Source organism: Poromitra crassiceps (genome assembly GCF_964638095.1).
Source record: "Poromitra crassiceps genome assembly, chromosome: 4".
NCBI lineage: Eukaryota > Metazoa > Chordata > Actinopteri > Beryciformes > Melamphaidae > Poromitra > Poromitra crassiceps.
The window spans coordinates 52024643-52050488 of record NC_139626.1 but is presented as its reverse complement, the minus strand read 5'-3'; the positions used below and the strand labels follow the sequence as shown (position 1 = coordinate 52050488).

General features: G+C 44.9%; 1 protein-coding gene across 1 annotated transcript in view; it reads right to left on the bottom strand.

Annotated features, from left to right (window-relative positions):
• Positions 1–25846, bottom strand: part of c3b.2 (complement component c3b, tandem duplicate 2) — a gene marked incomplete at its 5' end in the record, with an annotated part of 74879 nt that overhangs the window by 38389 nt on the left and 10644 nt on the right. The window contains 10 exons of the mRNA XM_083635962.1: positions 6137–6365; positions 8131–8433; positions 11058–11126; positions 12110–12239; positions 17982–18137; positions 18604–18804; positions 19415–19630; positions 20135–20284; positions 22036–22151; positions 23985–24099. Of these exons, the coding sequence (XP_083492088.1) occupies positions 6137–6365; positions 8131–8433; positions 11058–11126; positions 12110–12239; positions 17982–18137; positions 18604–18804; positions 19415–19630; positions 20135–20284; positions 22036–22151; positions 23985–24099 (1685 nt within the window). The remainder of the gene's footprint in view (positions 1–6136; positions 6366–8130; positions 8434–11057; positions 11127–12109; positions 12240–17981; positions 18138–18603; positions 18805–19414; positions 19631–20134; positions 20285–22035; positions 22152–23984; positions 24100–25846) is intronic.

Below are 25846 nucleotides of genomic sequence, written 5' to 3'. Positions count from 1 at the left end.
GCACATCCAAATGTAACGTCATTCCTTCCAAAATCAGGAGATTGAAGTAAAGCACTATACACAGCACGGCCCTTCTCTGTCTTGCTCGCTGGCATTTTTCATCTGCTTTCTGCTGCCCAGAGCCATGTATATAGGATATTTACGGTATAGTGACCCACTCTCTGCCTCTGATTGGGTTGCCTTCTATGGCAGCAGAGTGGCATCTTACTGCTGTGCTGCGGCCAATCAGAGGCAGATAGTGGGTCACTACCGTAAATATCCTAAGTAACATGCATGCGCAATTGCAAATGGCTGTGAAGTAGGTCATTTGACATCGCACTTCAACATTTCTACAAAAAATCTCAATTGCGCACTTATTGCTGCTGTGCGCTGCTGCCGTGCCAGTGGTTAACCCTTCGCGTGCCAGAGGTGGCACGCGTGCCATAGGTTGCTGACCCCTGCACTAAACCATTTGATCATGAACAAACAATGCTTGTTGTTTAATTGTCTGTGTCACCTACACTACAGGCATTTGCTGATTGGATTTTGGAGAAACGTATGGCAATGATGCATAGAATTGCTCCATTCCAGCATTTTGAAAATGACAACAAACAGATTGTCTACTTGTAGCTACAGTAACTACAACTCTGCGTCACTCTTGGAGGATGACATGATTACGGTTTACTTGTTACTGTACAGATGAATGATGGCCATTGCAAACAGCCGCTCCACAAGGGCCTCAAACCCCAATCACACAGTTTCACACTCATTTTCTGATGGATGGATGGATACCCGCTGGCGCGTATGTTTGAAATTAAATATTTGATTTCTTTATTTTCAGTGCCAAAGCGCCATGAAACTCTCTAATGTTACAACTTTATGCGCAAAGATACATCAGCGTCTACACTTTCTTCGAAGACTCAGGCTTTTTGGAGTCAGTGTGAATATTATGTTGATTTTCTACAGGGCTAGTATAGAATCCATTCTGAGGTATGGTATTTGCAGCTGGTTTGGCAACCTGACTGTTAAATACAAATCTCAAATTGCTAGGCTTGCACAAATGGCTGGGAAGATCATGGGGATGTCCACCCCCCCGATCACCCCCCAAGCCATTTTTGAGCAATCAGTGATAAGACAAGCTCGGAATATCTTATCCGACCCCTCGCATGTACTGAACCCAGAGTACGAACTACTGCAATCTGGCAGGAGATATAGGATACCGCGGTGCAAATATAATAGATATAAACACTCATTTGTTCCTCTGTCAATCAAAATGATTAATGACAACTAGAAATGACTAGAGACACTTTATCACGGGGGTATGTGCAATGATGTATTAATTTGTATTATGCAATGTTTTTGGTTTTGGTGTTTTCTGTAAAATGTTCTATGTATGCAGCTGTGGCCCTGTCTCCAAGACAAATTTCTCCCAAGGGAGACAAATAAAGAAAAACCTTGAAACCTTGAACCTTGAACCTTGAACCTAATTCAAAAAACAAAAGGAAAAACAACAAAATTAGGTAACACTTTACAATATACTCTACACAAAATAGTAGAGTAGTTACTGGGGAACTAGGTAATGAAGAATGAAAGAGGAACTAACTATTACTGTAGTTCATGTTCAGTTCGTGAGAGTAACTAAGTATTAGGTAATCATTAGTTAAAGATTACGTACAGACCTCAGCACTTCTGCCGCATCACTATCGTGTCAATAATGAGGATAAAGCACACCCTCGAGTGTATTGCTTAACATGAAAGTCATTCTATGGTTGAACCCTGAACAAATTGATATGTTTTTCAATGGATTGTGGTACTGTTGGACATGCTAACATATTCCAAATCTAGGAACATCTCAATTCCAGAAAGGGGTCATTTTCAAGATGGTGGCTGCTAGGAGCTTAAAATGGCTACAGTATAGACCAAATCAGCGGGATGTTTACATTTACTTCCGGGTACCCCTGAGGTCCACACATTATAATGGCGGTGGACGGCACAAACTGACGTGTTGAAGACAAAAACAGACAAAGAAGACAAAAATGGTTCGTCCGTGTTGTGTTGTTGTTTAATATCATTCATAACAACACTTTCACTAACGTTAGTGGAGACCAGACTAGCTAATTTACCTGTTGGACCAGACTAGAGTAGACTTGAAGCTAAATTAAATTGACGTGGCGTCAGTAGCTCTGTCTGTACCAGGCTCTTTCTCGCCGAGAAGAGCCTGGTGACGCGAGGTTACTCTGTCTGTAACGTAAAAAAACAGCGAGTTTGACAGACAAACACACGTTATTAGCTAGCTAACACTACATAAAACAAACACAGAAGAAAGGCTAGATACGTCGGACAAGCATGTTTACCAACCGTTTAACCATTTAAATTGAAAGTAGTCGGCCGAAAACAACGAGAGGGTTTGACAGCATTTATTTGACAACACGCACATTTAAACCTGCCGCCTTCCCCAAGTGGTACCCGGAAGTAAATTTGTTTACATGGTGACGTCACGGTGATTTGGTCTATATCCCAATTACTATTTTCAAGATGGTTGAATAGTAAAATGAGATAGCTATAGCCATTTAAGCTCCCGGCAGCTGCCATCTTGAAAATGACCCCATTCCGGAATTTAGATTTTCCTAGATTTATATTATGTTAGCATGTCCAACAGTACCACAATTGTTGATTGATTGATTGTTGCCTCGGTTGATGTGGCCACTGACAGTGTATGAGGTTCCCCTTTCAAAGGTAGAAAAGCTAGAAAGGATGATTAACTCATTCATTAGAAAATGGCTCGGAGTCCCACGCTGCCTAAGCAGTGTAGCCTTATATGGGAAAGGCATATTGGAATTGCCATTATCTAGCCTGACAGAGGAGTTCAAGTGTGCTAAGGTTAGACTGGAAATGACTCTGAGTCAAAGGATCCAGTGGTTAGGAGTGTAGCGCCCACAGTTAAAACAGGGAGGAAGTGGAACCCAAAGGAGGCAGTACAGCAAGCACAGTCAGCTCTTAGACACAGGGATATCATAGGTCAGGTGCAGCATGGGCGTGGAGGCTTAGGGTTGTGCATAGGGAAACCTGTGTGGAACAAGGCATCAGTAATAGAAAAGAGGAAGATGGTAGTTGAAGAAGTACATAGGCAAGAGGAGGCAGTAAGATGTACTAAGGCAGTGTCGCAGGCAAAGCAAGGACAGTGGGTGAACTGGGAGAGTGTAGAGAAGAGAAAGTTGAAGTGGAGGAGAGAGTTGTGGAGCATGGAGGCCAGCAGAATTAGATTTATTCTAGGGGCTACTTATGATGTGCTGCCATCTCCCCAGAACTTAAATCAGTGGTTGGGCGAGGATGGTGCCTGCCCGTTGTGTTCTAGTGTATGTACACTGAGGCATATACTGTCAGGGTGTAAGGTCAGTCTCTCCCAGGGGCGATACACCTGGCGTCACAACCAGGTGTTGAAATGTTTGGCAGCTGCAGTTGAGGAAAAGCGGCTAGAAGTAAATTCTCTAGTTGCTAGCAAAGAGACTAGACAGATCAAATTTGTACGTGAGGGAGAAAAGATTAGACCAATTAAGGTCAGGTACAAGTTAGGGCAGCTAAGTGTAGGTGGAGCCTGGGAAATGAGGGTTGACTTGAATGAACAGCTAGTCATCCCAGCATAGTTAGCACCCGGCTACGTCCGGACTTGTTACTGTGGTCTGAGGTAGAGAAGAGAGTTTATTTTATCGAACTCACAGTCCCGTGGGAAGTTCGAGTTGAGGAGGCTTATGAGCGCAAGAAAGCTAGGTATGCTGAAATGGCAGCAGAGGCAGAGCAGCGAGGTTGGAGGGCTCGAGTGCGGCCCGTGGTTTTGTGGCAAAGTCCGTTATTGCCTTACTAACTGAGTTGGGCATTCGGGGACGGAGCCTGAAACTTGCGGTTAGCAACATGTCTCAGGCAGCAGAACGAGCAAGTGAATGGCTGTGGATAAGGAGGAAACATGCTAGCTGGGGAGCTCGCTAAGGTAAGATTGATTGTTTGTTGTTGGTCATGATTAACGGTCCGCATCAACAGGGCTGAATCATTGACAGTGGTGGTGTAGTTAGGGATTGTTTTTTGTTGGTCATGATTGACGGTCCGCATCAACAGGGCTGAATCATTGACAGTGGTGGTGTAGTCAGGAATGTCATACCGAACCGACCTGGATAGCTAGGCTTAGATAGTGAGGTAATATGCAGTTGTGCGGTGGTAGCATGGAGGGGGGTGTTTCCAGGACGCTGGATTACACCGTTAAGCCTTCTTGAGGTGTCGTGAGGCCTAACTTAACGAAACATCGGTGAAGGAAGGTGCCCACTTGAAAACCCCAATGACATGCTTCATACTGCTGTTGGCTAGGGTAGGTAACTGGTGATTTGTGTCTTGTTTATTAGTTTGTTAGCCTGTTAGCTTGTTTTATTCTGGATTGGGCTTCTAAATGTGTTTTTCCTTGGATTTTGGCACAAGGGATAGTAACATCTTGTCCTGTGTATTAATTAATATTATTTAACATGCCCAATATCACCAGAATCCATGAAAACCCCTTTTTATCAATTTGTTCAGGGTTAGGTGTTTTTCTGATCTGTGTGTGGCGAGATCTGGCGAGATGTGTGTGGGGGAGATTTGTGTGTGGCAAGAATTGACGAGATTTGGGGGAGACTGGCTTGAGGCGGAAGGAAGGTGGTGTGGCCCCGCCCCTAGTCTCGCTTGTCAGACTTCCCTCCCTGCAAGCTCGGCCATTGGCTCCGACCCGCTCTGACTGACTGGCTGCAACCATATATGGATTTCCTTTCCGCTCCCTCCGTGACGAATCTGTCTATCTCAAATGCCTGCGCCGCTGTGAAACAACATCATCAACGATGCTAGCTCGTTGCTACACGCTGAAAACGACTGGATCTCGACTGTTACTGCTTGGTACTTTCGGTGGATGGCTGTAAAGGTAAACGGAGCCTTTTCCCCCTGCTATAGAGTGGAGGTATTAGCAGCCAGACCCTCCCCTGTTGTATGGAGAAAGTCTGGCAAGCAAGACTACCCCACCCCCAACTTCACAGTCTGCATCGATAGCTGAGGCACAGGCATAGAGAGAGAAATGTCGAAGTCGAAGTCGGTAATGCACGCACGCACACATGCACACACGCACAACACTTTCACAACACACACACACAGTTTAAGATGCATCTAGAAATGCATCGCCTCATTGGCGAGACTTTGGCACGTTATGGAGAGGGCAGCTAGAAACACACGCAAGCTGGTAATGCACACACACGCACACATGCACACACACATGCACACAACGTTTAAGAAACATCTGAAAAAAAGAAATTTCAATATTTTATTTTTCAGTTTCTTTTAGAAAACAAAGAATAAAATTCAGACCCAGGAACAAAAGGCATACATAATATTATATTACAACGTGGTGCTACCAAACACATGAGGTGCGTATGTATGTGCTTGTAAGAGATGCTGTGCATGGGATCCCACGCAAGGGGTCCATAAGAAATCAGCCGGGCGAGTCACCTGTCGCCCTTAACCTCGTCAAAGTAGGCCAAAAACGGGTCCCAGACCCTCTGGCTGAAGGGTTATTTTGTAGACCTTAGAGTACCAATCAAATATTTTGGCCCAGAATCCAGATACTAGTGAAACAAAAAAGCATGAGACAGTGTGCCCTCTGAAACCCGACACCTATAGTGGTGAGACAGAAGGGAAGATCTTGTGCAACCTGTGCTTGGAATAGTGAAGATGGTGAGTGACTATGAATTGGATCAGCTGGTGTCTGCTATTAACTGAGCAGAGTTGGACCACAGACAGACTCGGCATGAGTGACGTCTCTCCCGCCAGGCCATGTTGTTGATGGTGTGACGTGTATATGGTGCGACACGAGCGATGGAGTCGATTGAGCGGTTTCATACAAAACTAACATTATACGTTTCAGTTTTTCCTGAAACTGAAACTTTCTTGGCATAGTTATCTTTTAAATTGACACAATTGACATGTGGATGGACCTCATGGCACAATTCAAACGGGATAAAAAGAAAGTATCGTCTCTCGCCGTTCAACACCATTCATATTTTTTTCAGGCGCTGGTACGCATGGTAAGGCGGGAAGTGACGTCCACTTTGGCTCTCTATAAATCAATATTCCCATCTACTGTAGCACTCACCCGTCCGTGCTGTCGGCTGTGCTGGGCAGGTTCACATCCCTCCACAGCCAAGACTCATAGAACTTGGAGCGCAGATACACATCAGTCTCATCCAGGTACTCCTCCTCTTCTTCTTCCTCCTCCTCCTCCTCCTCCTCCAGTGCCCCTCCAACCCTGGCATACAGTATTTTGGCATACAGGACAGGTGGTCCAGATAATCCAGGTTGATCCCAAGGTGTTATGCTCTGTACTGTGTGAACAGAGTCATGAGATTAAATTCAAGAATCAGGTGTGTGGCTCCCTATTATGTCCTGCACTGTCCCGCTGAACTCAAACAAAGTATTTTTCTTTTATAAACTTATTTCACTGTAGGAGGTGTTGATAGGTCTACATGTGCCACAAAGATAAATTCCTGTAGATAGAAAAGTGTTTGGAATGTGCTTCAGATTCGTTTTTTTATGATCCAATAATTGCCAGAAAGTGCAAAGGTAAATGAATTGACACAATGGGCCCTATTTTCGTACACCGCTATCGTTTGTGCTGCTGTTTGCGCGCCTCTTATTGCTATCTTCCCTGCGTCTTAAGCTATCGTCTGCCTCCACCGTCCAGTTTTGCGCTGGGATCTCAGCGCAGACGCAGGTGTAGGCGTGGCCCAGGCGTGTCCGTGGGCCTCTAGCCTATCATCTCCCTCCCGCAAGTGTCATTTTGCGCTCTGGCAAAGATACCGTCGCAATGTTCCAAGCGTAAACAGAGGTTTGGGCGTTCCCCGTGCCAAAATAGGCGTTCCAGCGCCATGTGTTAGAAAAAAAGGCCTTGGGTGCTCTCAATTTTAACGCCACCAAATAGCTGGTCTTAGCGCAAAGAAAACCTCTACGCCAGGCGTACGCCAGAGCGCAGACAGTATTCTCCGCCGCAGTGCAGGAAATCCTCGCTTGGATAGGCCCATTACGCACGGCTCGCGCGCGGACACACTTCCCTCCTCAGAATGCCACGTTGATTTTCAACTAATCTACACTGGAGAAAAAAACACAACTTGATTTAAAAATTAGAATTCGTTTGTCATGGTTTTGTGCCAAAAAGTGATTTACGTTTTGAATTTGATTACCAGGGGAACGAGGGTCTGGCGGGGCGGGAGTCTGTGTGTAGCGCGGGGAGGGGTGCTTTTAAGTGTTTGGCTAGTGTGCCGGGTCCTGGAGGGGGGTCTCCCCGGAGAAGGTGTGAGCTGGGCCGGGTAGGCAGGCCGGGTTGGTAGAGGCACTGATGCAGCGCTATGCGCGGTCCCGCGGATCGAAATCAGTTTCTGGCAGCAAATCACTTTTTGACACACCATACAGTAACCTCTCTCCCTGCAATTGCACCATGCAACAATAGCGTAACCCAAGTGGATAATTCTGGTATAGGCTATTGAAATAGGCTAGAATTAAAATCTCACACATCCCTACCCTATTAAAGAAACAAATATTTTTAAATGTGTATGTTATAGCCTATATGAGTGAAACGACTAATTAATAGGCTACTAATTACAAAAGCATCAATTTTCATTACGAATCCGAACTGGTTCATCCTCCAATTCTCTCTCTCTCTCTTCCCTCTCGTTCTCTCCACCCCCCTCTCTCTCTGACTCTCTCCCTCTCTCTTTGCTCTCTCTCTCTCACTCTGTCAATCTGCTTGCACTGAGCAAGAAAGAAGCTGCTGTCACTCACAGACGTGATGGCGGTGACGCTGTGGCTTTTAAGGGGAGTGATCTCACCTTGTGAATCCTGTTATGGGCATAAACACGCCTATGGAGGTTTGCGAGAAGACGTGAAGTGCAGCGGGCCGACACGCCCACAATTAGGGCTTTGCGCGGCTCTATTCCCAGCGCAAAACGGGCACTAATGCAAAATTACCGCCGTTGCGAAGATACGGCCCAATGATTTGCACAGACTGAGTCCTCTATATTTGAGATATATGATGAGGTTCTGCCTGGATATAAAGTATATAACATTTTGGAAATTATCTCTTCATTTATTTACCGTGGGAACGTCCGCGAGAAGAGCGGTCACGGCTATACATAATGGGTCTGTAGTATCGGGCAGAGATGGTGGGGAGAGGCGTGGTGGTGGGAGGCGGGGTGGTGGTCAGCGGTGGGGGGTCGGTGGGCCGCCTGGTGTCCAGCTCCTGGTCCCGGTAGTGGGCGCAGCAGTAGCGGAATGCCTGCATGCACTCCCAGCCCTCGGTGATGTAGAGGGAGCGGCGGGTGCAGGAGTACGGCATGGGGATCTCCCTCAGGCCGTCCTTGCAGCACCGACGCTGCAGCTTCTCCTTGTAGTGACTCTCTGGAGACACAAGGGGGAGCAGGTGGTTAAGGTCAGGTGCATCACCAGCCACTGAAAGAGGGAGATTTAGTACTCCTGAATATGAAAGACTAATAGTGATAATAATGATGGAAGGAAGGCCTGTTTAGGAATTTAGCCACGGCACCGGGGTTACACCCCCCAGGGCCCCGGGGTTACACCCCCCAGGGCACCGGGGTTACACCCCCCAGGGCACCGGGGTTACACCCCCCAGGGCACTGGGGTTACACCACCCAGGGGTACCGGGGTTACACCCCCCAGGGCACTGGGGTTACACCACCCAGGGGTACCGGGGTTACACCCCCCAGGGCACCGGGGTTACACCCCCCAGGGCACCGGGGTTACACCCCCCAGGGCACCGGGGTTACACCCCCCAGGGCACTGGGGTTACACCACCCAGGGGTACCGGGGTTACACCCCTACTCTTACAAATGGCCCATTTCCACCGGGGTTTTTTTTTTTTTTTGATTGATTTCTTTATTTCCGTGTCACACACCAATGGTGCCCAGCCTGTATGGGCTTATGAGACATGACAAAGATAGAAACAAAACTGACTGTGGTATACAATACTTCATCTTCCATATATCAGAATGCAAGATACCAAACAAAGGGACACACAGTGTCATAGAAAAATAGAACATATTCAATACAAACCTATACAAACAGCATATTTGTTCTTCTTTCCCAGGCATTACTAATAAATTGAGCTATATCAAAGACTCTCTTATTAAAGAAAAATTCAAGTCTAGGCACATCCTGTAACCAAAAAGCTCCAGGGTGAACAACAAACACTTTTTCATACATTGTATGTCTCAGGTCATCATACAGAGGGCAGTAAAACACAAAATGAATTTGATTTTCTATCTCTAGAAAATCTAGAGATTTAGCGAAGCAGCGGTCTTGCCTGGTGAGTGCCCGCCGAGGTAGTGGCTTCCCTTCTCCCCGTAGCGTAACCCCCATCCGCCCGCGCAGCGCATGCATGTAGTGTAAATAACAACAAATTGATATCCATTCTTCTGGTCGATGGTCACATTCGCCCATGTCAGTCATTTAGAGGCACCAGTATTTCATAACCAGTTTAAAAGTTCCGTGTATGGATTTGATTTTAACGTTATAGGCTATCCACCATATTTTTGGTGGCCATTTTTGCCTGATCTGCTGATGGGTGCTTCTTCCGGTGTGATCCTCCCAGCCTTGTTGCTGACAGCTTGACACCCGTCTGGGCGAACGGAGCAAATCACTAATCAGGTCCAGCTTGGCAAAAATCTTGTCGATAAATATCCCTTTAAGAGCGCAGTGCATTCATGGGTAATCGCCTGCTGTGGCTAATATTAGCTAGTTAGTTATGTTACATGGCAGTAAAACGCCACTGAATGACCAAATTGATATAACTTTTAACCATTTCGAGTAACACTGTTTCCATACGGATCACCAGCGTTAGTTTGTTGTTTATAACGTGGCTATATTCATAACGTTTTCTATCTCGGATGCGTTATTTCGAATCGCACATAGGTTACGCCTGGCGCAACCTATGTGGGTTTCAGGACGAAACAGACTCGAACCACTAACGTCATCTTAAGAGCACAATATTCCTGGAATGCAAGTTTAACTAAACAGTTACATGTCCTCTGCATTCTACATAAAATTAAGATATTACGGGTTGTTTTATTTTGTATGTTACATACTTATTGACCAAGTTATGTTCAATTCAGCCAGGGTACAAGAGACTGAGTGTAGGTGGCCATCTTTTCAAATCAAGTAGAATACCATTTAGGAAATGGCAAGCTGCAACAATAAGTCATGTTAAACCGGACCTTGTACGCACAATTTTTTTTACAGTGAGCCAAGAGAGTGCCGATGGTTTACACCGGTTTGCGTGCCTTTCATGCTATCTTACCTGACTCTTCGGCACCCTGCGCAAGTGCGTTCCAGGTGTAAAGGTCCTTACACATCAAGAGCGATGCGAATATACGGCACGAAATTGCGATGCGAGTTTTGACTCACCTGTCAATCACAGCCACAGATGTGTACACGTCGGAAGCGAATTTCTGAAAAATCGAACGTGGTTCGAAAAAATAAACACCGCAATAACGCTCAGCGAAACTTCGCCGTCGGTATGCACGGTTGCATTGACTGATATAGGTTCTGAAAATATTATTGACGTGCGAATTAATCGCACGAAAAAAACGTGCTCGGTGTGTAAGGACCTTTATGCCGAGTTCTGCACCCCCCGCCGCGAAACGCATCCCCACCTCACAGGAGCATATTGTAATACAGAAATTATACATATATTTATACAGAAATGTAACTGTTTAAAAATGATATAATTGTCTGGGTAGATGTGACCTGAAGTTAAAACAGCCCCAAAATATGGTGGGGATGCAATTCTCGGCGGGGGTGCTGAACTCGGCACGGCACCGGGCAGGAGGTGCAAATTGCCAAGTCATTTGTGGAGGGAGCAAATGGGACATGGCCATCTAACCACCAGAATTATTCACGGGTGTGGCCTGGCATTGCCTGGGCGTTACATCAATCAAACCAATCAGATTCCTGTCTCGCAGTCTATTTTGAGCCAAACAAACCCTCAGGGATGAGCAGACACTCACCCAGCTGGGATCGACGCTGTAACTGTTCAGCAGAGCGCCTCCTTCTGGCACTGCCTGGACACTGCAGAGCTGAGGAGAGGAGGGGAGAAAAACATCTATAACCATAATGAAATATGAAATATACACACATACAGTATATATATATATATCCTATCCAATAATAAGAAAGAGAAGTGTCCGTGTGTGAAAGTGTCACGGATATGCCGTTTTACGTGCGATCGGGCTGAAACTTTCAGGGGGTGTAAAGAGCACCCGTGCGGGTGACCTGACAGAGCCAGATTCTTTAATTTGGTGATTGCCCTGATTAGCTAATGATGTGATGACATCAGTGATGACATCATCCTTCCTGGATGAGGCAAGTTCAGTGATGATGACATCCGTGATGATGTCATCAGTGATGTCATGTAGCATTGCAGTGGGCAAGCTGCAGGGTGGGCGAGGCCTTGCAAACCTTGCACACTGCGATGTGTTTTATTACTATGTTTCGTCGTTCTATTTGCAATACGCGACAAATATTCCTCCTCTAATGTATCCATCCACATTACAAGAAGACAGTTGTCAGGCAGTGTGGTTAACCTGCAGCTGATGTGGACTAAAGAAGGCAGATGGCAGCAGGTTGGGGAATGGTAACCGTTATCTCGCTGTACAGGGGTGCCGTGCTCACCTTCACATCCCCAAGCCGGCTGTGGTGCGCCGTGGCCGGGTGCTGCAGCACCGCTGCCCGGGGAGAGGGAGCAGAGAGGTGCCGGGTGCTGCAGCACCGCTGCCCGGGGAGAGGGAGCAGAGAGGTGCCGGTGAGTGGAGCTCACCAGCCTTCAGCTGCTAGCGTGGGAGGAGGGACTCTCAGAGAGCAGAGATGATCTTTGATCATCTCCAGTGGCCAGCCACATTTTGGCTCCGCCCCCAAGATGGAATTGATTGAAGAACCAAGTTTTGATCTCTACATTTATTGTGACAAAAAGTAACTCAAAGTAACTAAGCTGTTTCAGTCTGTAGTAGCCTGAACCTTATATGGCCTGAGGGGGGCAGCGGTCGCTGCCTGCAGTCAGTACCTTGTCTGGTTTGGGTCTCGACCCCAGAGTTGGAGGTGAAGAGCAGTCCTGCATCTGTGAACACCCCCATGTTGTTTTGGCCCCCCCCTCGGGTGCAGCCGATATCTCCCTTCTCCACCACGTCCCAGATCTGAGCACAAAGTCCAGTTGAGGTCAAAGGTCAGTTGGAGAGGTTTGTGCTATTCTGAGTTTTGGTACAAACTAGTAGCCTACACTAACAATGGTTATTTGTATAGCACAAACTCTACAGTATTTCAGTCAGGACCACTTTAGTTCAAATTAAAGCTTTTATTTGCACAAGTTATATTTAGCGGTATGGCTCTGATCTGGAGGCTCCCTGCTCTTCCATGAGCGATAGAGAGGGCCACAAAAATATGTCCTCGCTACCAAAAATCTCCTCGCTGCCAGCGCGAAAGATTTGGGGCATTTGAAGCCGGGTTTAGAGGAATAACTCCTTTTAATTTAACAGCTGTGATGTCATTATTCAGTCTTAACCACCAATATTTGATCATTTTCTCACTCACTGCCATGTCTGCTGCTCTCCCTGCAGGGCTTGAAATTAACTTTTTTGACCACCTGCCAATATGGCTGTTAGATTTTAAAGTTACCAGCCAATTTGAATTTCCACTTTTTCTTGAAATAAACCAGAGTTACCAGCCAATTAGAATTTCCACTTTTTCTTGAAAAAACCCAGAATATGAGTGGGTTAATTTAAGCATAAGTAAGTGGCCCGGGATTCTCAAAGTGTTGAGTGTGTTGAGGGTCACACGAATAAAAATGCACTCTTGAGGCTAAATAAATCCAAAACCAAAGAGTTAATTATTTAAATTTCTACTTCAATGTAGAACAGTTATTTCTTACACATGAGATTACTTTCAGTCTTTTAGTCATAGAGATTATTGAAACATATTCCATATTCCAGACTGAAATGCTATAACAGAAGTGGAGTATTGGCCAGAATGACATGAACATTTGGACACTTATTCAGCGGGTATCTTGCATGTTGCGTTCAGGTGCCCTGTAATTTTATTTTTTATTTTTTGCAATTCCAGCGTGGGCCACGCATGCGACCCATGGGCCACCAGTTGCCCACCCCTGCCTTAAGGCAAGGAGAGCAGAAGTACGGTACATAACTGAGCAGCAACAATGACAACAGAAATGACATTGTTTAAAGTCCCTGGAAACCAGAAATATTTTTTTATTATTTAGCATTTTGAGTTCATCACATCACAGGAACCTATGTTAATAAGCCACCAGCCAAATTTGAACGATGATGAACGTCGCAAAGTATATAAATTTAGGTTTGACAGTCATGGCAAAAGTCATGAGAATCAATTAGATTTTAGAGTGTATTTTCTCCCGCGGACTGTGTGGGCGTGTCCCGTCTGCAGCAGGTCTCCTCCTCCTCCGAGAGAGAGAGAGAGAGAGAGAGAGAGAGAGAAGGAAAGAGAGATGGAGTGTGTGTGTGTGTGTGTGTGTTCGTGCGTTGCTCAGCGCATAGCCTACTGACAGAGAGGAAGAGATCTCTGCCGCTGCGAGTGCACAGCGCTACTCTGTGTGTGTCAGTGTGTGTGTGCGCGTGCATGCGTGTGTGTGATTCGATTAAATCTTATGACGTGATAAGATCATGCATTTTAGCACCGCGCGCACCGCTCTCTTCAATGAGGAAATGGAAATCCAGACCTTGTAGAAAAGTGTCGATTTTTGAGGTCAGGGTTGAAAGTAATGTCAACTAATTTCTGAGGCACACAATTACTCACATAAGGCCCTAAATTTAATAGTTAGAAGGTTTTTCTGGATTTTGGTTTCCAGGGACTTTAAGTCAAACACAGCATGAAAGGAGGAGCTGGGGAGGAGTTGCGTTGCAGGAGGTGGGTTGCAAACGGCTTGCAGACGAAGCAGCAGTAGATGCGTTGACATGCACACTTTTCCCTCATTCTGATTGAAATCAATCGCTTTGAAGATGTGATTTCATACGATCTGGTGTTTACATGCACCCATTTAACTGAACAGCTGTGCCCACGTGCGACGTTGACAGGTCTGCCAAATCTCGCATTGACCGTCAAGCAATTGACACTTCTCACATACTTCAGTTCTCACACACTTCTTCAAGGAGGCGACATTTTCTCGCAGTGAAAAATAAATTCATAAAACGTGAATTATGCCAGACATATAGTCTCTCAAGCCAGACTGTCTCTGTCTCTACATCCTGCGAATGCATCTTAGACAGTCTGTAATTCACGCCCACAGAACATGGACGAAGGAAGTTGGGGGGGGGGGGGGGGGGGCAGAAACGCTTCATGAACCGATGTAGGTGATTGGAGAAATGAGCCGATGTCCCGCCTAGATATCCCCCTATCATCGATCATTATTTTCCCTAAGTTTCCCTTTCCGTCTTGACCAAGTTTTCCGTGCTCGACGTACAGACGTTTAGGCGCGGAAGCATTTGAAAATTGCGAGGGCCAACCGTCTGTTTTAAGAGACTACCAGACATATGGAGTGTCACACCGAAATGAGAGACACGGAATCCTGACGGGAAAAACGTTTGGAGCTTTTATAGCCTAACGTTACTCCGTGCGGGTTTCTCGCCGCCGGAGTGTTGAAAATCTCCACTTTGTCCGCGCACATAGTATTAGAACATCTCCTCTCCTCTCCTCTCCTCTCCTCTCCTCTCCAGAGTAATCAGTTTCATCGTTTACATGATCACATTTTTCATTCGGTCGGTTTATGAAAAGGTTTAAACTACCCCTCTGCAACCGATTGAATGGGTTTGGCCTTGTTTAACACATTCAGTGCCAGCGACGCCATATGGCGTCATTAGAAATTTACCGTACAGTGCCAGCGACGCCAAATGGCGTCATAACTCGATTTTTTTTTTTTGACGGGGGGGTGTCGATCTATGCCTCTTACATCGCCTCTTACAATATTCAGAGGTATTGAATGTGTCTAACCTATTTTACAGAACCCTTAGGTGGCGACAGCGCTCTCCAGATGAGAGAACGTGGAGTGAAACACACAGAAGAAGTCATTGGGGGGAAGGAAATCGCATCGCATCCGTCCGTATGCAGCGGCTTCATTGAAGCAACGTTTAGCTGTGCCCCTGCAGCAGCCAATCTGCTATCACAATTGAGCACCTCGATGTCCGCTGCAACAGCCTCCGTGTCCGCTGCAACACATGATCAGCCGTGGATTTGTTATTATTCTCAACTCGAAGCATGGGAGCTGGTACACGCGGCTGTAAAAAAGCAGGATCTAGCTGACTTTTTCAGTGCTGAGCACAGGCAGAGAAAACGAGAAAACAGCAGAGCAGAGAGACACTCCTCCCACAACGGGGGGGGGGGGGGAGGAGGAGGGGGGGAGGTGGGCACGCAGAGCCAAGTACACAACACAGACCCAGACAGCAGGACAGGGTTGGCAAACGCAAGCCAGAATATCCGATGCCCACCAGCAGCAAAAGATCAGCAAGAAGCTGCAACCAGCAGCGCATGCAGGCGCCAGCGCTGCTGGTTTCAGCTAAAAATATTATTCTTCCAAACAAAATTCCCTTGCCTTCACTGTTTTATTGAAGGAAATTATTTTTGAGGTGTGACTACATCAGAAAATTAGCTTCAGAGTCAGTGATGTGCTTGAAATGTTTAATTTCACAAAAGGCTCATTATCTCAGCTCGTAGAAAAAAAGCTCTGTTTTTCGTTCGATCAAGCTATCTTCTCCGGCTCATAACTAAAGAACGGAAAATGGGATCAATAAACTTTTTTTTGCAGGTGATAGAAGAGAGTCTCATCGTTATTTGTGCGTGTTCAGTGTTTACATAGTAATTATTAAAGAAATTATATGACTGTTTTAAAATGCATTGCGGCCTATGTGGCACAGCAAGCAACCTTTTGCCCAAGGGCCGTGGCACTGAAAGTGTTAAGCTGATTGAGGTGATTATATGGAGCATTTTTAATCGGTTTGGGCTTTTACACCTATTTCAAGCAGAGTGCTATGGTCCATGTAAACGTGTCTAATGTTAGGCAGACTGAAGCAGATTTAAAGAGGGTGCCCTGTGTGACTTGAGCCAATTGAATGTGTCAGCTGAGCCGTCAGCTGATGTGGGCTGGGTTTGGGATCAGCTCCTAATCCGCTGTGGGCGGGGTTTAAGCTGTTTTTTTTGGGTGACTTGCACAAAAAAGTACTCTAGAAAATATAATACACTAGAAAATAACGTATTCTGATTACCGTAAATTCCGGACTATAAGGCGCACCGGTCTATAAGCCGCACCTTCAAAGGTGACTATTTTTTTCTTATATAAGCCGCACCGGACTATAAGCCGCGGGTGTTTTAATGGTATTTTTTGTTTTTTTTACAGTGCACACAGTGTCCGCGGTGTGGTGAAAAGAGGGCAAGAGAGGAAATTAAAACAGAAGTGGATTTATAGTTAGAAAGAGTGCTAAAGAAGAGAGAATTCCGTTTTTTATTTTTTTATTTTAGTTACTCACAGTACTATTGACCAGTCCAACTCAAAAGATATTCGGCAGTTTCACTTTGAGCTCTTGTTCCGCCGCTGTCCATCAATGGTTATGACGAGTCTCGCTGGGTACAGTACGCCAAAGCGATATCCATTGACTTTAACCTTTTCGATGATGCTGTTGTATGTTGCGCGTTTCTGTTGCACCAACGCGGAGAGGTCCTGCCGGACGAAAAAGCGCGTACCCTCCCAGGTGAGGGGCTTCTTCCCCGCAGCCTGGAGGATGAGTTGACGGTCGGGCCAGCGGAGTAGGCAGATGAAGATGGCCCTCGGTGGCAGGCCGGGGTCTGGACGTGGCCGAGGCGCCCGGTGTGCCCTGTCCACCTCTGGTGGTTTCTCGCCTTCCTTCAGGTCCAGGATGTAACACAGGATTTTGCCACGAAAGCGTCCATGTCACCAATCTCAGCTCCCTCTTTTACATTGATCAGGCGAATGTTATTTCTTTTACTCCTGCTGATTAAGTCATCAACCTGCGTGTGCAGCGTTTCGATGTTTTTGCATTTTATCCACTTTCGGACTCACTGTGTTGTTTTTGTCCTCCAGTGCGCTGATGCGCTTTTCCGCATTAGAAACTGTTCACGGTTGCATTATTTTCTTTAGTGAGTGAGTGGATGGACTTCTGCACGTTTTCAAACTTGTTTTCAAGCTGCTCAAACCTCTGAGCGATGTCGGACTTAATCGATAGTGTTTCACGGAGTAAAAGTTTAGCCCAAGCCGTGTATCTCCAGCCTCCAGCAGGTGAGTCATTTCCTCATTCATGGCGGTGATTGCTTCTTTCTTTCTTTCGTCTTTTTCTTTCTGCTTACCTGTGTTGTGTTATGTTATGTTATGTTATGTTATGTTGTTAAAAGAGGGCAAGAGAGGAAATTAAAACAGAAGTGGATTTATAGTTAGAAAGAGTGCTAAAAAAGAGAGATTTTTTTTGGGGGGGGGAAAAAATCCATAGATAAGCCGCACCGTTATATAAGCCGCAGGGGCCAAAAAAGGCCAAAAAACGGGAAAAAAGCCGCGGCTTATAGTCCGGAATTTACGGTACTAAAACTAGAGGATTACTATTGGAAATACTTTGAAAGTGAACTTCACTTTTTCTTATCAGTACCTTTGTACCTCAAATTTAGCAAAGTAAACTGAAAGTAATCTGGTTGTATTATTAACATTCAGTACAGTTTTGATAAGGTAACTAGTGACCTTTTTAAAGTCTGTTTGCTTTACACGGACGATGGTTAATACAATAACAGGGTTATTACATGGACTAGGGTTAATACACAAACACAAAAATGCACTCTCTCACTCACACACACACACACACACACACACTACACAACACACACACACACACACACACACACACACGCGCACACACCTTGCTCTGTGTGAGTCTCTGCTTGCTAAGCAGATACACAGCGTTATCCACAGCCACCAGGTTGACCTTTGCCCCCGGGTCACCTCTGACCCTGAAACTGATGGGCTTTCCAGGACTGTAGTCTCGGTGCCTGCCGTCCACCGGCCCAACACTCAGCTAGGGAGGCAGAGGGTCATTAATAAAAACGTAGGGAGACAATGATAAAACACAACAAGAATGAAGTTATAAAACGAGAAGAGAGAAAAAAAGATGATTTGTGTCCGTGCTGGCTGTGGAGTCATAACCTGACGGGTCAAATGGTTTGTTACACTGAACCATCAGGGAAGTCGTCCTTGGAAACTATTTGGAAAAGGCACTTGGCAGGTGATTGGATGAACGATCTGTCTATCACCGTCTATCACGGGCTAACTTCAACCACTTAGGAATGCCTTCTCTGTCCTCAGACACTGATTGGTCTGTGGAGTCAAACGCATAATTATGGCAAGATGAATTTTTGGCGTGATCATGATGTCACGAATCAAGATGGATTTCTGCCGTGATCATGATGTCATGAATCAAGATGGATTTCTGGCGTGATCATGATGTCATCAATCCAGATGCCTCGGAAGGTTAGTGGACTCACCCCTCCTAGACAGGAATCTGCCACATCTACCCAGATGGAGTCAGCCACCACCTCTGACCGCCTTGCCCAGGGAACCGTGTAGAACGCCACGAAACGGAACGAGGGCATCATCTCCGTGGTAACCGCCAGCCTAACACCGGTGTTCGTCTGACCGGTCACATCCAGTCGCTTAGCAACGATGATTTTTCCTTTGTTGAGCACCTGAGAAAGTTGATGTTTGGGGAAGAAGCCAAGAAGAATATTTCCTCACATTTTGATATTTTCAGTTTGGATTCAAACAAACAAGCAATCATGGTGTGACATTTGGTGGTAAAAGTAGAGAGTTTTAGAACCAAATGATTCCTATCTGGAACCAGCTACCACTCACAGTCATGGAAGCCACTTCAGTTGAAATGTTCAAATCTCAACTCAAAACACTATTTTCAAAATCATATGACTTACCTTAACCTTAGGTTAAGCCTAACCTTTGGTTTGGGCTCGACACCGCACTCCTTTCTGTTGTAGATTTCTGTCTGTCTGTCTGTCTGTCTGTCTGTCTTACCCTAGCCTAGCGTCTGTCCTTTCTCTTACCCTGCCCTACCCTAGATTAACTTTTTTCAAATGTTTTTTCTTTCCTGTATTAACTTGGTTTTGTATCATTGTATTATTCATTGTTTCTCCTTGATTCTTTTAATGTTCTGTTGTTTATTGGAAAGTGTACTGAGAAACCTTGGTGTGATTTTGCACATAAAACAAAACTTGGATGGATGGATGGATGATGGATTGATTGATTATGGACATCTTCTGTTGCAGTGTGGTGTGCTGGTCTCACCAGGTAGGTGAGGTGTGTGATGAATTGTCTGTGGGTGTCATCTGCAGTGTTGATGGTCAGCTTCAGGGCCAGCGTGTCTCCTACAGACACCATGTTTGTGCCTGTGGAGATGTACAGGTAGTTTGGGTGGCGTGCGCTGTGGGAGCGGTAGGGATACACAGTGGCCTGGTGTTTGGCCTGCTGCTCTGGCTTCAGGTCCACCTGAGCGGTCTCAGCCTATAGGAGACAATGGAAAAAAAGACTTGTGGTGAATTCATATGGATGGAGATTCACAATTTGGCTGTGAAAGATCATAGTTCATAATGATTAATCGCAGAACGTTCAACCATTTTCATTAATTCCATATACTGCTCAATAAAGATCACTTTTTGTAGAAAATGGTTTTCTCGAGTGCGTAAACTGTGCCAAAGCTCCCAGATCTAGAGGAGTGAAGTGTCAAATTTGATTTGATGAGACAAAATAGATACAACAGCTACAATAGATACAATAAATACAATCGTATTGTACAGCTTTTTCTGGTTTCTTCCCGTTTTGACTGTGAAGAGGTGGGAAATGTGACAGAATCAAGCAGCATGCCTGTAGGTGTACTAACAGTGATGCCTGTGTAGGTGTACTAACAGTGATGCCTGTAGGTGTACTAACAGTGATGCCTGTGTAGGTGTACTAACAGTGATGCCTGTGTAGGTGTACTAACAGTGATGCCTGTGTAGGTGTACTAACAGTGATGCGCAGTGTGTGCCGCCGCCGATTGTTGGGCATGTTGATGGTGACTCTGCTGGAGCCGGAGGAGATGATCAGGGGCGTATCCAGAAGATTCAGCCTGACCACCACGTTACGGGCCGGGGAACCGTCATGGTGGCTCACCTGGACCTGGGGAGGTTGGGGAGAACATCGCTTAAAGGGACACTTCACCAAGAAAACAATGCCGATTTATTTTGCACATGATGTCACACATATCCAAAAAAGTGAAAACCAGCGTTTTGCAGACAATCATTTAGTTTTGACATTTGTTGAGAGTTGACTTGAGTTAAGTGTGGACCAGTGTCAGTCATCACAATGGTTCAGTGCCTTCTGACGACTCGATTCAATTCTCAATAAGCTGCCAAACTGAATGAATGTCTGCAAAACTGTTTTAGAGTTTTCAGATATGTGTGAGATCATTCTTTGGTGAAGTGTACCTTTAATCACATCGTTTAATATTTTACTTTTGGATCTTTATGGCCAGAGCAAATGACAATGAGTTCGAGCAAATAAAGGGTCAATGCAACACATGACTGTGTTTGGACAAAAGATCCTCAGTCTGGCCTTTCATTTACAAGACTGCAAAATGAATATGTCCAGTTTTATGGTTATATTAATATTTTAATAATAATATAATATCAGGGGTTTTCCTGCATAGAAAATTCGGATGAGGCCACCTCCATCAAATCTGGTGTCACCTCCAGCTCTTGACAAAACTCTGACAAGTGTCTTCATGTAAAACACTAATTCTCTAACAAGTGTTGCACTCGGTAGATTTATGTCATTTGTAATTGCGGCAATAGGCAGATGTGTTGACAATTTTCTTATGATAAATATTCTTTGATATAAGTTATTTGTTTAAAAAAGCAGCCTACTGAGAACCTTTGCATAGTCAAATCGGTGCACAATCCACATAGAAAACATCTATTTTCATTACAACTAAAAAAAAAATCTAAATCGGCCGCCTATCGGTAAGCGGTGAATTTCCCCCCACTAAAATCGGTATCGATAACAAAAATCCCATATCAGTCGGGCTCTAGTACCACCTCCACCTGATTTTGAGCCAGGAAAATAATATAATATATAAATAATATGAATATAATATAATAAGTAGGCTATTATAAAACGGCTCTCTCAAATCAAGCAATCTGATTGGTTCACAGCCATTGTATAATTCCAGTAACCGAGTCCAATAACCCATGGCCATGGGTTATTGGTTGCCATGGCAACTCTCTTACTAAAAGCCTTTGGTTACCTAAAAAAAAACAAATGGCGGAGACAGCTGTCAGATCCTTGTGAATCGATCTTCGCTTATAACTTTACTAATACTTCGCAGAAAATTATGTTTTGTACAAGAATAGATGCGGGCTAATGTCTTCTTTGCAAAAAAAAGGCTGTTAACCCCGCATTTAACCCCGTAACGTTAGTTGGTGTCGGGCTTTGCAGAAAGCACTCAGCTTCTCAGCAAGCGCTGAGAATGCAGCGCTGCGCTCGAGCTGCCTGTCGGGGTTTCCAGAAAGCTCTCAGCTTCTCAGCAAGCGCCAGGATTGGCCAATGTCAACTTCAGTCTCCAGAATGATCCAATCAAATCACCCGCATGTCTATCTTCTTGCTAGAGGTCCCGCCTTACAGTAGTGTTTCAACTGACTCTATCAGAATACCATGCCAGTCGGACTTATAGTATTATTATTATATTTATATTATCATACTTGGAAACCGTTTTATAAAAGCAATATAGCACTCAAGCAGCGGCCTCGTGGGATAACAACTGATCAGCGGGATATATTCGCCACAACACACTTGCTCTCATGCTATATTGCTTAATTAACTACGGTACTGTATATTAACCAGATTGGGAAAAAATAGACGCTGGTCCTTACTGTGAAGTCAAAGGGCAAGCCTGACTTGAAGAATTTGGACATGTCTCTGAAGGACAGGATGTAGGGAGACTCCACAATCTTAATGCCAGTCTTCTCTGCTTCAACCAGGTCACTGCCTACACAGGAGAAAAGAGAAGAAAGCATTGACACAGGAACATGATGTTAATATCCCTTGTCCCATAATCCAAGGTGAGCAAAGCCTAGCCTGATCATGTCTCTGCTGTGCTCTACAGACAGTGTGTGCAGGCCTCAATCAATCAAATCAGTATCCTTTATTTAACCAGGTAAAAAAAACTCATTGAGATTAAAACCTCTTTTCCAAGAGCGACCTGGCCGAAACGGCAGCATAAAGACAGTTGCGTCAATACACACAAACACAAAATAAACAGATAAAATACAGTCAGTCACACTCAGGAAACAATAGTTAGGTTACACCGTGACCGCAGGGCAATCACAAGATTCAAGATAACTCATTTCTCTGTCTCTTAAGATTGACCTGAATTCCCCCAGAGTTATAAGATTAGATAATTTCAAGTCCTTCTGCACATCATTCCAGGTAGAGGGGGCAGAAAATGTAAAAGCCTTTTTACCCAGTTCAGTTCTGACTCTAGGGACCTGCATCTGAATGATGTCCTGAGAGCGCAGGCCATAATGGCTGAGGTTTCTACACATATGTAAACACAGATATGTAGGAAGAAGCCCAAGAATAGATTTATAGATAAAAGTCAGCCAGTGAGAGAGTCTACGGACAGATAGAGATGGACAATTTGCAACAGTATACAAAGTACAATGATGTACACGATAGCTGCAGTTAGTCGTAAAACGCAAAGCACAGTGGTACACTGTGTCCAGTTTCTTTAAGTACTGGTCAGGAGCATTCATGAAAAGCACATCTCCATAATCCAACAAGGGTAGAAAAGTTGTCGTGATCAAGTGTTTCCTGGCTTGAGATGAGAAACACGATTTATTTCTAAAAAAGAAACCTAATTTAAGTTTCAGCTTAGAAACAAGTTTAACAACATGTGATTTAAAAGACAAGTTCTCATCAATTAAAATACCTAAGTATTTGTAAGATGTGACCATTTCAATTTCAACCCCTTGAACAGTTGATAGCCTAGGAAGGTGAGATGGAAGCTGCTTGCCATTTGAAAATAGCATGGTCTTTGATTTATCTGAATTTAATACCAGTTTAAGCTGAGTCAGACGGGACTGAACAAGGCAGACTGCAAGAATTCAAGGGATTGAATAACTGAAGAGGATGAACAATAAATAACCGTATCATCAGTATAAAAGTGGGACACAGCATCAGACAAGTTATCACAAAGATTATTCACATAAATTGTGAACAACAATGGCCCTAATATGGAACCTTGAGGCACGCCCTTTAAAACAGGGAGGAAGGAGGAAGAAGACCCAGCGGCCTGGACACACTGTGTTCTACCTGCTAGGTAATTAGAGAACCAGTTGACAGCATGGTCAGATAAGCCAATCTTGTGGAGTCTGTCTGCCAGGATAACATGATCAACAGTGTCAAATGCCTTTGACAAGTCAATAAAAAGAGCTGCACAATATTTTCGGCCATCTAGTGCCTCTATGATATCGTTTACCACTTTAATAGCAGCGGCAATTGTACTGTGCCGTTTACGAAAACCTGACTGATGCTGTGAGAGGAGACCATTTGCATCTAAAAATCCTTGAAGTTGTTCACCGACCAACTTTTCGAGAACTTTCGAGAATGCACAGTTTAGAGATCGGCCTGTAGTTGTTAACTACAGAGGGATCACCACCTTTCAGCAGAGGAAGAACATAGGCAGACTTCCATTATGCTTGGAATCACATTTTCAGAAACAGTGAGATTAAAAATATGACACAGAGGTTCTGCTATGAAATCTGCAGCTGACCTCAAAAAGAAAGGCTGGAGATTAGGCTGTAGGCCTACAGTAACTTACCTGAGGTGGTGAGGACAGAGGCCTTGACATACACAGAACTTCCCACCACAGATCTGATGTTGGGGTAGGCGCTCCGGAGCTCCTCCATGCTGAGTCTGACAACTCCTCCATTCAACTGCAGGACACCAACATGGCAGTCAGTACAGTGCAAAACACAACAGTCTCTCTCCCATTCAACGCTCCTGGACGCTCAGAGCAGCGGCTATTTTTATGTGTACTGTTCCATTATATAAAACCTCCTTGTTACCGTTCACACAACTTCCATCAAAACAGACTTATGGAAAGTTACAGCGAGGGCAAAGCTGTTTCATGTTGCTTTGCTCTCAGCAGGAGACTACTCAAGATGTTTTGGACCGATTGGGTTTCATCGTGCTGTGATTGGTAAGTTGTCACATTTGAATCATTTCATGTTAGTCTTACATTTTTGGTACGAGCAAAAACACAATAGAAAACAGTGGCAAGGATCTTCTATCCATTCAAGTTCTGTGGTGCAAAATGTCATTGAAGACATTCATGTCCATGCTAATGGGCAGAAATACAGCTCAATGACAGTATGTAAATTTCAGCCGTCTGAAGCAAATGTACAAATTGAATGGCAGATGTTCATTTGACTGCTGGCTGCAGTCCTGGGCTTCCTCCACCTGAGAGCATTTCAGAAAAACAAATTCTATGTTTATAAGCTAAGTAACATTCAATCTAAAAATATATTTCAGAAAATATCCTATACCTCTGCATTTGCATACACCCATTTCCACACCCACAAAGCATCCTAAAGTTCTCCATAGAGAGGCAAAGTGATCGCCTACTTCCTGCTTCAGCACTGTACCAGAGACTTTCATCTGCTATTTATTTTCCCATAGACATCATCATCATCATCATCATCATCAGTATATAATGGGAGCTGGGGCTCTGTCTGTTTGTTTGTTTCTCTGTCCCACTGTGATTGTCCCACTGTGATGTCATAAATCCCACTGTGACATCATCCATGATGTCATGAATCCCACTGTGACAGTGACATCATCAGTGATGTCATAAATCCCACTTTGAGATCATCAGTGATGTCATAAATCCCACTGTGACATCATCAGTGATGTCATACATCTGACATCATCAGTGATGCTGGTCTCATTGGCCACACAGCAGCCGAGCTGCGGAGAGGGGCTCTTAGCATGGGTAGTGGCTGCCTGGAGGTTGGGGTGGCTGTCCTGGGTGTCTATGGCCAGGAGAGGGACTCTTAGCATGGGTAGTGGCAGCCTGGAGGTAGGGGCAAGGCCGCACAGCAACCGAGCTGCGAATGCGAGCTGCAGGGCCAGCACGGCGAGCTGCAGGACGGGCGATAGCGAGCCCGCATAGCGGGCGAGCCTAGGAATCGAGCATGCGTAGCACGCAAGATCCCTAGTTTCGTAAAATGCTTATAAAAATAGTTTTACTTGTTCAAACCAAACGGGTGATATATTTAGAAACAGGAGAGACCACATAACATTTAACTCGGACCAACGTAAAAATTGCGGATTTAAAGAAAATATTTTTTTTATTACTTTTTTTAGGTTTTGGTCCGAGTGAAATGTTATATGGTCTCTCCTGTTTCTAAATATATCACCCGTTTGGTTTGAACAAGTAAAACTATTTTGATAAGCATTTTACGAAATGTCTATGGGAAAATAAATGGCGGATACAAATCTCTGGTACAGTGCTGAAGCAGGAAGTAGGCGGTCACTTTGCCTCTCTATAGTAGCATTATAAAGCAGCAGAGCTTTTGACAGTGGACACTCACTGACTGTAACCAGTCATACTGTAAGGCATACATGGGCAAACTACGGCCCGCGGGCCAGATGCGGGCACCACCTGTGTGGCCCGCGATG